The following is a 13140-nucleotide window of genomic DNA, read 5'->3' as shown; positions in this document are numbered from 1 at the left end:
TGGTTCCTTGAGGTATATATTAGGTTGTGTATTTGGGATCTCTCTTTCTTTCTTAATGCATGCTATCAGCTTCCGTTTTAGAAATGCTTTTGTTACATCCCGACAGTTTGGGTATGTTCTGTTTCCATTTTCATTTGTCTCAAGATTTTTAAAATTTTTCTTTTGATTTCTTCTTTGAACCAATGGTTGTTTAGGGGCATGTTGTTCAATTTCCATATATTTGTGAATTTTCCAGTTTTCTTCTTGTTATAGATTTCCAGTTTTATTCCAGGGTAGTCAGAGAAGATGCCTAATGTGACTTCAATATTTTAAAATTTGTTACAACTTGTCTTGCGGCCTACCACGTGATCTATCCTGGAGAATGTTTCCTGTGTGCTTGAGAAGAATGTGTGTATTCTGCTTCTGTTGGATCAAATTCTGTAAACGTCTGTTAAACACATCTGGTCTAATATATAGCTTACATCCAGTGTTTCTTTACTGATTTTTCTGTCTGGATGACCTATCTATTGTTGAAATAGAGTCCTCTCTATTGGAGTCCTCTACTGTTGTACTGCTATCTGTTTCTCCCTTCAGTTCTGTTAATACTTGCTTTATATATTTAGGTGCTACTATTTTAGGTGCATAAACATTTACGGATGTTGTATTCTCTTGATAAACTCTTTTATCATTAGAAATGAGATTATTTTATTCAAAGTCAGTATTAACTTCATATACTAAAACAATCACTTACCTTTAAGAGCTTCACAGTGCTTTTTAATTGCTACAGGTGTCAAATGCAAAAAATTGGGGATCTAAAAGTGGAGAAATTTAAAAGATAAATTAGCCTAATGTCTCAAAAACATAAAGACAATGTTTTCCTAATACTAAATCCTAAGCCCAACAAACTTTGTAATAAATAAAACCTAGTTTTTATAATATTAATTCTATTCCTTGAAATATAGATTCATGATGTATCTTATGATGATGATAGTGGGAAAAAATAAATGCTGTTTTTATAGTACTCTTCCTGCCATAATCTATAGATCTACATATTTTCCTTATAAAATTGAAAGGATTTAAGGACACACATTATTGTTTAATCATCCAAATTCCCCTGGAATACACAGCATGGTGCTATATTTTCCACTTTGTACTTAACATTTTATAAACTGAATAAATGAAGCTAGCAAGTCTTTACAGTAAATGAAATATGGTATACATTTATGATGATATATATTAGGAGCTCATTCACAGGGCCAATGGTAATTTAGGAAAGACCAAAGATATGAATCCTTCAAATAAATAATTAAGATTTCCTACCCTATTTCTTGAATAATGTTAAGCATCTGAAGAGAAAATTTAGTTTTAAAGAAACTCATTTGGACAGAAAATTTGAACAAGTAGAAATTTACTCCAAATATTATGCTTGGAATCTTGAGCGCTGATCAGAAATGTTTATTTTAATTAAGAGAAAATAGACACTGAAAATGGAAATTATGGGGTAGGTGACTTTATTTTCTATACCTCTATTGTTTAAAAATGAAAATATAGTCTCTCAAAATCATAGAAGTATAAAAATAGCTAATATGTCCATAGAATTTATATTGGCACTGCTTCATGTACTCTGCATATATTAGCTTGGTTACTAAGCTTACCCAATAGCACCCCCTAGGAATACATCACATCACTGGACTAATAATATATATCGTTGATTCTTTTTTATAACTATAGTTCATTTATTTATTTTGAGAGAGCGCACACACATGCATGCATGCTAAAGAGACAGCAGGGGAGAGGCAGAGAGAGAGACAGAGAGACAATCTCAAGCAGGCTCTGTGGGGCTCAAATTCACATATCGTGAGGTTATGACCTGAGCAGAAATCAAGAGTCAGATACTTAACCAACTAAGCTACCCAGACATCCCTATATAGTTGATTCTTAAAAAGGATGGCATACATTAAATGTTTGGATTTTTATGTTTATTAAAATATCATTCACCACCATTAGCATTATTACAGATATATTCCTAGCCTCTCTCACCTAGGGGTATTTTCCAAAGGCCTTTTCTTTAAACTAAGTTCTTTTCTTTCACTTGAAGAAAAGATTAGTTTCCTCAATGTCTGTTTTTTTTACATGTCTTGTAACATTCACATTTCCAAGTTTCATTTACTCATCTCTACCAGGAGACAACTCCTCCATTGTACCATCTCATTTTTTTATCATCACCTTTCAGCAAATTTTTTTTTTCAAGATTCTCATATATATGCTAAGTGAAATAGGCCAGAAAAAGATAAATACCATATGATTTCACTTATATGTGGAATCTAAAGAACAAAACAAAAAGCAGAAACAGACCCATAAATACAGAGAACTGATGGTTGCCAGAGGGAAGGGGCATGGAAGGATAAGAGAAACAGGTGAAGGGGGGTGGGGGAGACAGGCTTCCACTATGGAATAAGTAAGTCATAGGGCTAAAAGAGCACAGAAATATACTCAATAGTATTTTAACAGTGTTGTATGGTAACAGATGGCAGCTACAGTTGTGGTGAGCACAGTGTAACACACAGATTGTGGAATCACTATGTTGTACACCTGAGACTAATGTAACATGGCGTGTCAACTATACTTCACTTAAAAACAAAAAAAAAAAGAAGAAAAAGACTCTCATATAGTGGAAAACACAGTTCACCAATGACTACTGTATATAACAGGAACCATCTAAGATATGCATTCTCAGGCTAAGCATATTCATATTTTCTTTAAAAAAGCTTACAGTTCATAAATCATTACAGATGCTACCAACTGAAGCATTTAATATGATGTATTTTGCTTCAAGAAATAAAGAAGTTTAAGGACTATAACAATATTAAATAATATTTTACCTTTCTGGATAGAAAAGTTTTAAAATCTCTCTCTTAAAAGATTTCAGGGGCGCCTGGGTGGCTCAGTCGGTTAAGTGTCCGACTTTGGCTCAGGTCAGGATCTCATGATCTGTGAGTTTGAGCCCTGCGTCGGGCTCTGTGCTGACAGCTCAGAGCCTAGAGCCTGCTTCAGATTCTGTGTCTCCCTCTCTCTTTGCTCCTCCCCCACTTGCGCCCTGTCTCTCTCTCTCTCTCTCTCTCTCAAAATAATAAACATTAAAAAAAAAAAAAGTAGATTTCAGACCCCAATTCTCATTCTCAAATTAGGTTATTTCACTTTCCTTAGTTCCACTTGAAAGATACAAAACCAAAAAGATATAATAGAGAAGAAGAAGCCAAAAGGGAAGCCACTGGACCAATTAATTATATTCTTAAATGCCTAGGATTCTTTGAATCTTTTTTACCATGGATAATCAGAATATATCATCCATTAAAAACTGAAAAAAAAAAATTCAACTAAAACACAATAAGCTGCTACAGAACCTTGAAGTACAAGGCAGGGTAGGCACGGGAAGAGGATCAGCATTTATTTAGATATAAAAGTTAGCCAATAAAACAGTAACTTATCTTACCTTTAAAAGTTCTAGATTTCCCTCCTTTGCCATGGGCACCCCCCTTTTTACTGGATAACCCATTCGAACAGGAAGAGGTACAGCAGAGGGTTTAAATGGTGCTGCAACAGGATAAACACTAGGCCAGTCCAGGTCAACAGTCATTTTCTCTGTCCTAGGAGGTAATGCCTAAGGAATATAAAATAGTTACATATTTTAAATATGAACATGATCTTTAATCTCAGAGCAAAAAAACTGAAATCAAGAGAAACATAAGCAGAATAGCAACCTTCATAAAATCTGACCTTGCACAAAGCTGCCGCTATTCAAATGTAAAAACACCAAACCTATCTAATATTTTTGCTTTGTTTCTGCAAACCCTCTGGGAAGGATCCCCTTGAATAGCACACATGTCCTTTACTAAAAATTTATTTCTATGGATTTACTCAGACTTTTAGCAAACTTTTTACATTTTGTTTGTGAAAGAGTAACAATGTATTTTGAAATACAGATCTTCCTCAACTTACAATGGGTTAATGTCCTGATAAACCCATCCTAAGTTGAAAATACTCTAAGTCAAAAATGCGTCAATACACCTGACATACTGAGCAAGCTTAGTGTAGCCTCCTTTAAATGTGCTCAGAACACTTAAGCCTACATTTGGGTAAAATCACCTAACACAAAGCCTATTTGATAATAAAGTGTTGAATATGTCATATAACATATTGAATACTGTACTGCAAGTGAAAAAAAAGAATGGTTATATGGGTACAGAATAGTTGTTTAGGGTATTGGTTACTTATGCTCATGACTGTGTGGCTGACTGGGAGCTATGGCTCACTGTCACTGCTGTGAAACTAAAGTTTCGTACCATGTAATGCTAGTCCAGGAAAAGATCAAAATTCAAAATTCCAAGTACAGTTTCTACTGAATGCGTACTGGTTTCCACCACCATAAAGTTGAAAAATCGTAAGCTGAACCACAGTAGGCTGGTGACTACCTACAGTTTTTAGAACTTCTTTGATGGAAGTCAGGACGTGAAGGGATACTGAAAACTTGGAAATAAAGGAAATAAGAAATGAATAACAAGAGCTTGGAAATAAGTAAATTAGGGTGAAATTAGCTGAACAAATACATAATGAGAAATTATGACTCCGTCCCAGAGGATAGCTATATGATAGTTTAGTCAATCACATTAACATACACATATTTTTTTAAAAACTGTATTCATTGGGGCGCCTGGGTGGCTCAGTCGGTTAAGCATCCAACTTTAGCTCAGGTCATGATCTCGCGGTTCATGAGTTCGAGCCCCGCGTCGGGCTCTGTGCTGACAGCTCGGATCCTGGAGCCTGTTTCAGATTCTGTGTCTCCCTCTCTCTCTCTCTGACCCTCTCCCGTTCATGCTCTGTCTCTTTCTGTCTCAAAAATAAATAAATGTTAAAAAAAATTTTTTTTTAAATAAAAAAAATAAAAACTGTATTTATTAGAAGGGCATGGCCAGCATACATAAGAAGGGTTGAAGAAAGCAAAACTTGGCAATGCCAAACAAAGCAGTATCAAAACCAGTGTAGTGTATGTCCTAGAAGCAGGGAATATTCCTGTGAAAATAACTACTCTAGATAATTATAATTCGGTGCAATTTAGCCATTTAACTTCCATCTAATAATATGCCTCTGTTCATACTCAACAAGTGACCTAATAATTTGGATTCTTCCATAGAGTTGCCGACAGGGTAAAGCCAAACTGGGTTAGATTAATATACACATCCCAGACTTCATGATTATTAAAGGCATCATCAAAAGTAAGTCTATATTCTAGTTTATATACCTATTTCCTGGGAGTATATGAGTGAGCTCACCTCTCAAAGATGATCCATTCTTGGAGTACTGACAAAAACCAGTCCTGACTGCAGACAAGGCTCTGGCAGTCACCATGTAAACACCCCCTTTGAAAGCCTTGTTGGGCAGCACCCTTCTGCCTCATCATGAATATCTGTCTCATTTTAGAACTTCAGAAACCATTATGATAGTATATAGTAGACAACATTGTTTACCTTTCTTCTCAGTGGTCTTTCATATCTGGATGTTCTGCCTGCTGTACCTAGAAGACAACATAATAGTTACAGAGAACTGTATAATGCAGACTGTTCAACACTGATGATGATCCTGTAACTCTCAGATAATTTCAGGTATTCAGTAATACAAAAAGGAAACAATAATCCATTTTCTGTGAGCTTGGGACTAACTCATCTTAATGAAAATGAAAAGTCAGAAATAGTTAAGAAAATTCCCAAGTTATTTAAACATAAAGTATATTGTGACTGATGATATAGTGAATTTATCATCTAATGAAATATTTTCAATAAATTCTAAAGTCCATAGTCAAATTAACTCACTTTCCCAAGTTAAAACATCTAGTTAGAAATAACTATGTTGCATTTTTAAAGATAACTGATTTGAAATTTTTTTTTTTTTTAACGTTTATTATTTTGAGAGAGAGAACATGAGCGGGGGAGAGACAGAGAGAGAAAGAGGGAGGCACAGAATACGAAGCAGGCTCCAGGCTCTGAGCTGTCAGCCACAGAGCCCGATGCAGGGCTGGAACTCATGGACCATGAGATCATGACCTGAGCCAAAGTGGGACGCTTAACCGACTGAGCCACCTAGGTGCCCCCAGAACTGCCAATGTTACAATAATGCCAATAATAGTAAAACTCACAGCCGTTCCTAATAAATCACATACCTATAGAAGAGGGCAAATTACTTACAGTATATACCTTTCATAATACTACCTTATGCCTCTCTAAATAAATGTTTTGCTACATTGCAGTAATAATGGCTATAATTATTTAGCACTTCCACATGCCACACACTATGCTACATACTTTTCACTCTTATCTCATTTAATCTTATTGTTCACAATAACTGTTAAGTACTATTATTATCCTTATTTAGAGGTCATTTACAGCCAAGAAAACTAAGGATCGAAGAGTCAGGGTGACAATAGCACAGCACACAAGACTCTTCACACTCTGAACCACTTCTGTCTCTAACTTCATCTCCCTTCACAAGGTCCCACAGTTACACTGAACTTCTAGTACCAGACCCTTTGGACTTTCTCCAAACCTAATGTTTTCTCTACCTGGAATGTGCCTCCTTTCCCTCTGCCTGGTTTCTGTCTTCAGCTGACAAATCCTTTTTTTTTTTTTAATTTTTTAAAAAAATGTTTATTTATTTTTTAGAGAGAGAGACAGAGTATGAGCAGGGGAGGGGTAGAGAGAGAGGGAGACACAGAATCTGAAGCAGGTTCCAGGCTCTGAGCTGTCAGCAGAGCCTGACATGGGACTCAAACCTGTGAACTGTGAGATCATGACCTGAACTGAAGTCGGATGCTTAGTTGAGCCACCCAGGCACCCCTTCATCGGACAAATTCTTATTCATTCTGTGATAGTAATTCATTTATTCATTCAAAAATCATTTCAGTGATATTGTGTACCAGAAACTGAGAAAGCAGCAATGAGCAAGAGAAACACAGACCCTGCTCTCACCGAATGTAGAGGGTGTCAAATAAGATAACTATTTATCAAGTAATTTCAATAAAGTCATAAATATTAATGACAACAAATAGCAGGGGACCAAACTCAGTCAATTAGTTGGGGGAAATCTCCCTGAAGAACTGGACTTTAAGCTAAAACCTTAAGGATGAGCAGGAGGTAACCCTGGGAACAGGCAAGTGAGAGAAAGTATCCTATGAAGAAAGGGGAAATGGAAAATCAGTATTAAAAAGTTCAGTATCGTTGAAATTTAAGAAGAAAACAGAAAATGCACTGAGAAAAGAGGCTGGAAATATTCAATAGGCACCTCAACTATAACACATCATTGACAGAGCTCTTGATTTCTTATTCCAGTCTTCCCAATCCCTGTAAATGATATCTCCATTCATCCAATTGCTCAGGACAAAAATCTAACATGCTTCCTAAGACTTTTCCTCATGCCTCATCAAATACCAAATCCATCAGTAAGTCCTCTTAGCTATACCTTCAAAATATATCCCACATTCAACCACACCGCCTTCTCTGCTATCACCTCAATCTAACTCACCATCATTTCATTTGGACTACTGCAATAGCTTCCAAACTGATCTCTCCTGGATTCCATTCTTTTCCCCCTAAAGTTGGGTCTCCATACCGCAGTCAGTGATCTTTTAAAAGATAAATTACATTGTATCACTTCTGTGTTCAAAACCTTCCAGTATAATACCAAACTTATAATAAAATCCAAGCCAAATGCCTAAAAGCCTTTGGGGGATCAGATCATTACTTACCAGTCTCCTGAGTTCACTCACCTCCAAGTTGACTTTCTTTCTGTTCCTTGATCACACCCCTAAGCTCCTTTTCACTCCTGGTCCCTTGCAGTTGCAGTTCCCTCCACACACAAACACATACACACCACCACGGGTTCTGCTCAAACGTCACTTCTCCGGGGAGGTCTTTCCTGACTACCCAATCTTTTCCTACTCTATAACCAGTACTCCTCCAATCCATCGTTCTCAATACCCTGCTTTATTTTTCTTCATAGCACTAATCACCACCTGACATTGTACTGACATTGTTTTGTTTATAGTTGGATTTCCTAAAAGAATGTAAACTTCATTAGGTGAGAGACCTTGCTATAACCCTGTGTAACACTACCTAGCACACAGTACAGAAGGAATAAAAAAATCTAATAAAAGAGCCATGTATTAAGACTACGGAGCCACTCTGACAAGTTAAGGAATTTATCACATCTTAAGCAATGAGAAACCTTTTCCTGATTTTGAACAAGGGAGTGGCAAGCTAAGATTCGTTTTGAATACTTCACTCTGATTGCTGTGAGAATTCAATGTAGGAGAACAAGGGCAGAAACAGGGAGCAGTAAAGAAACTACTGTAAAAGTGAGAGATGGTGGCCTAGACTAAACTGTTGGTTATACGAAAATGAGAGATGTTTTAGAAGGTATCATGGATAGTACAGGACATGCCTCCTTCCTAAGCTTTCCGTGACTCTTGTGAGCTCATCCTCAAAACCCCTCTGTTACTCTATTCATGCTTCCATTACAACACCTCATACTTCACAGTATGATTCCGTTAACAAATCTGTCTTTTCCACAGACTCCTCCAAGGCAAGAACGGTATCTTGAATGAAGGTTATCTCAATAATGCCTGTTGAATGAAGGTCATCCCATTTGGTGGCATAGCTAAGGCTGGAATTCAGAGCCGCAGTTTGTTCAGGGACAACTGTATGCTTCTCTTAACGTTCGGGAAAATCCGTGGTTCAACACTGCCCAACAAACATCACCGAGCACTAGTAACTGGAGTGACCCCGTGCCAAAGGCCGCGCAAGGGAGCACCAGGAAGCGCGCAGGTGACGGGGGAGGGAGGGAGCAAGCTCGCCACGCCCAGAGCACCCAGAAGCAGAAATCGGCGACTAGGAACCCGGCGACACGGGCGCAGAGGTCAGACCCACACCTGCGGCTTTCCTACTGGGAGGACCAGCGGCAGGCTAGCAGAGGACGTACCGGCTTTCCCCCAGGCGGCAGGGCCTCTGCCACCGCGGTGGCCATCATGGATTCGGTATGCCGCCCTCTCTCCCCCAAAGCCCGGAGGCGACGCAACAGACACTCACGCGGGCTTGGTATCGCAGAGCGGGTGGCCGGAGACACGGCGGTGCAGAAGGCACGCAGGGTCCTGGCCGCTGGCTGCAGGGCCAGCCACGCGGGGAGTGTGGCGGCCGCCATGGCTGACACGACGGCAAGCCGGATGGGACAAGCGCAGCCTGGCGTTAAGGGGAGGGTGTGCGGCCGCTACCGCGCAGGTTCGCTTCGGCTTGCCCCGCCCCCAGGGGGAAGAAACAGAAAACACGTGGGCCTGCAAAGTCAGAGCTGGAGTTAAATGTGCAAGAAGGTAGCCCCCAAATAGGAAAAAGTAATGAAAACAACAAGGTTGAGAAAGGAATCGAAGCGGTCAGTCCAAAGAGGAGCGTAAGAGACGAGGGAAATGTGGCTTACAGAGGGCAATTGTGGTCTGGGTGGGATTTCAGATAGTCCAGGAGTCTGGCAGCTTATGTTAGGGCCCTGCTCCTTTGAAGTTGCTGCTTATTCACACTCTGTCTTGGTTTAAAGAAGCCTTGAGCTGGTGCAAATGATATACTCTAAGGGCGAGGCAGTATCTGATAGTAGTTAAATGGATAGGCTCTTGAGCCAGACTACTTGAGTTTAAAACTTGACTTCCTTTTTACGTGGCTGGGTTGATCCTAATCAAGTTAATACATCGAAAGCTCTGGGGCACCTGGGTGGTTCAGTCGGTTAAGCACCTTAAGCGCCTGACTTTGGCTCAGGTCATGATTTCACGGTTCGTGGGTTCCAGCCCCACATCCGGCTCTGTGCTGACAGCTCAGAGCTTGGAGCCTGCCTGGGACTCTGTGTTTTCCACTCTGTCTCCCCCTCCCCTGCTCACATTGTGTCTCTCTCTCAAAAATAAGTATTTTTTAAAAATTTTAAAATAAGGTTTAACAGTTCCTTCTGGAGATTCTGAAAGAGAATATGTTTATGCCTCCCTCCTCGCTTCTGATGGTTTCCTGGCAGTCCTTGGCTTGTAGACACAGGACTCCAGTCTCTTTCTGTCTTCACTTGGTGTTCTACCCTCTCCTCTTTTTAAGATTCAAAGCATGGCCTTTTAGTCAGATAGATAACAGGCTGGAATCCAGGCTCTGTTTCATTGTGATCTGGGGAAAATCTACCTAACATGTCTGAGCTTCAGTTTCGTGGAAAATGGGAACAATAATATCTTCCTCAAGACTGTTGTGATTAAGTAGTTATGTTTCAAAAGGCAGAATATAAATAGTGGCCACTGGAATTAATCTCAGGGTCAATACAGCAGCCATTTTTGCTCTCTCCAGTATGTATGTTTCAGTAGGATGAAGTGCAAGACCTATCCCATACAAATTTAGGGACAAAAGAAGTATGAACCCTTATGGAATTAGTTTATATTCAGAGATTTCTCAATTTCTGAGCAAGAAGTTGAGTCTTAGGTCCTCACTCTGCCTTCCTGTGTTTCCTTTTTGTTGTACTGTCTCTGTAAGACATTAGTGGACAGACATGACCAGAGTTAGAGGAGCTAGAGAAATAGTGATTGTTTTCCTAAGCATCAAGGACAATAAGGTTCATTCTATATTAAGAGTTGTCTCATTTGTAATGCTGTCAACAGGCAATAATAATGTTTCAATGCAGTGTAAAGAATAAAGCATGTAGGGGTGCCTGGGTGGCTCAGTGGGTAAAGCATCTGACTCTTGACTGGCTCAGGTCATGATCTCACCGGTTTGTGTTTGAGCCCCCTGTCTGGTTCCACACTGACAGTGCAGAAACTGCTTGGGATTCTCTTCCTCTCTTTCTCTCTCTCAAAATAAATAAATAAACTTAAAAAAAAAAAAAGAATAAAGCATGTACATAGGAGTCACTAAGAATTACATAATTTTTCAGTTGGAAAAATTCTTAAAAGTGCACTCACTTATGATAAAAATCTTCGGCTTTCATGACCAAATAATTCAACATATTGCAGAAGACAAATGGAGTCATGGGCATGCAACTCACACTTAGAGGAACCCCGTGTTTGGCTTAGAGTTCTGCTATCCCTGTCTTGAAGTTATTGACAATTTAAATTTTTTAAATTATTTTTGAGTGAGCAGGGAAGGGGTAGAGGGGGGTGGGGGAGAAGATTTGAAGCAGGGTCTGTGCTGATGGCAGAGATCCCGATATGGGGCTGAAACTCACGAACTGTGAGATCATGACCTGGGCCGAAGCCGGATGCTTAACAGACTGAGCCACCCACGTGCCCTGAAATTATTGACAATTTTAAAACAAAGGGCCACACATTTTCAGTTCATACGGGGCTCCACAAATTATGCAGCCAGTCCCATGTAGAATAATTTTAAATATTAAGGTTTTTGATAATGGGTTATTATATTTAAACCATACATTAATCCGATGACTTTCTGTCAGAGAGCTTTTGGTCAAAACCATCATCTTTCTAAAAAGTGAGTGAACGGAGATGTTTACTTACAAGCATGGTTAATAGACAATATCCAGGTATGTGAATGGACCTTGAAATCTAAGTATCCATCAAAATAATATTGCTTAAATATTTTAAGGTATATACATACAACACAGAGTGCTACTTGCACACGTGGAAACCTAATCCTGACTGCACATTATAATTAACTCAAGACATTTAAGAAAACTTGTCTAGGCCCTCACTCTGAAATGCATTGGGTTTTTGGTTTTGCTTTTAAGTTTCCCAAGTGAATCTAATATATAGGCAGGATTGAAAATCACTGATGTCAGCCTTAAAGAGGACTGACTGGGTATAAATTGATTAGCATGGAGTATTGTCCAAAGTATATAGTTGTTTTAAAAAATGCAGGTTATGGATCATATAATTCCATTTGTGTAAAATATTTTTAATATGCAGTACATGTTCTGTAAAGTAACAGCAAACTGGAGGGAATAGATGTGGAAAGAGGAGGTGAGATTCCTGAAGCCTTAACTTTGTATACTTCTGTCCCTTTTTACAGCAAAATGCACATTTTTAAAAAAATGTACTATCTTAAATCAGGGAAAGTTTCACTTATGATCTCACGGTTCATGGGTTCGAGCCCCATGTCAGGCTCTGCATTAACAGTGCAGAGCCTGCTTGGAATTCTCTCTGTCCCCTCTCTCTCGGCCCCTCCCCCACTATCTCTGTCTCAAAGTAAATAAACTTAAAAGTAAATAAGTAAAAATTTTAAAAAAGACATGGTAAGCCTTTGACTTATATCTTCCAGCTGTTTAGAACATGAATACTTATAATTTGTATTATTAGAGTCTTCGACATTTTCATCAGCTTACAATTTAGTATAGAAAATGTCGTCACAAGCATTGTCTCCTTTGTATTAGTTGAACTAAGTCCCATTTACAAATAAGAAAACAAAGAGTTAAGTCAGCAGACTCTGCTCTTTAGATAATTCAACTCAAACCTACATCTGATTTCAAGCTGAAGGTTGTTTTTACTATACTACTTTCTTGATAGCTTACTCTACACAGCATTGCTACAGATAGGGGTCACTATATGCCAAGGAAACATTAATTGGATATTCTAACCTTCCAGGCACAAAGTGCATGGCTTTATTTCTTCCTTTGCATACATCCGTAATATTTAAGAAATTTGGAAAGACAGCATTCTAATTGTGATGCATTTCATATTCTTCATCCAATCATCAGCAAACGCTGTAAGCTTTACCTTCAACTATTCCCAGATCTGACCTTTTCACCCCTCCTCCTGTACCACTTTGATCCTTTTCCCTCTTATTATAATAGCTTCCTAGCTGCTCCCTGGGCTCTGCTTTCACTCTTTCCTCCCCACAATCTAGTCTCCAGCCAGCAATCAAGTGAGGGTTTTGAATTGTAAAGCAGATCGAGGCATTTCTCTCCCTTTATCACTCAGAATAAAATCAAGTCCTTACAAGTATGTGCTTCAATCACATCAACTCCACTCCTGTTTCAGCCCTTTACCTTTACAGCTCTCTAAGCCTAGAACATTCTTTCCCCGATTTATCTGCTCTGATGCTTTCCCTCTTCATTGAGACCTCTGGTCAATTACCCCCTTCTCAGAGGTCTCCC

The 13140-nt window shown here is 38.9% G+C and overlaps 1 protein-coding gene across 2 annotated transcripts in view; it reads right to left on the bottom strand.

The window, feature by feature from the left end:
- Positions 1-9263, bottom strand: part of MRPS35 (mitochondrial ribosomal protein S35) — a 47391-nt gene extending 38128 nt beyond the window's left edge. The window contains exons 1-5 of one of the 2 annotated variants that reach the window (XM_042946149.1): positions 9007-9078; positions 7552-7651; positions 5505-5551; positions 3473-3640; positions 731-791 (exon numbers count right to left, since the gene is read on the bottom strand). In XM_042946149.1, the coding sequence (XP_042802083.1) occupies positions 731-791; positions 3473-3616 (205 nt within the window). In that variant the 5' untranslated portion in view covers positions 3617-3640; positions 5505-5551; positions 7552-7651; positions 9007-9078. Of the gene's footprint in view, positions 1-730; positions 792-3472; positions 3641-5504; positions 5552-7551; positions 7652-9006; positions 9079-9113 lie in introns of those variants that run through there. The other variant, XM_042946148.1, reaches the window with a different exon arrangement.
- Positions 9264-13140: the final 3877 nt, after the last annotated feature.

This window comes from Panthera leo, chromosome B4 (genome assembly GCF_018350215.1).
Source record: "Panthera leo isolate Ple1 chromosome B4, P.leo_Ple1_pat1.1, whole genome shotgun sequence".
Lineage (NCBI taxonomy): Eukaryota > Metazoa > Chordata > Mammalia > Carnivora > Felidae > Panthera > Panthera leo.
The sequence above is the reverse complement of the archived record's forward strand: the minus strand, read 5'-3'. Positions and strand labels throughout refer to the sequence as shown.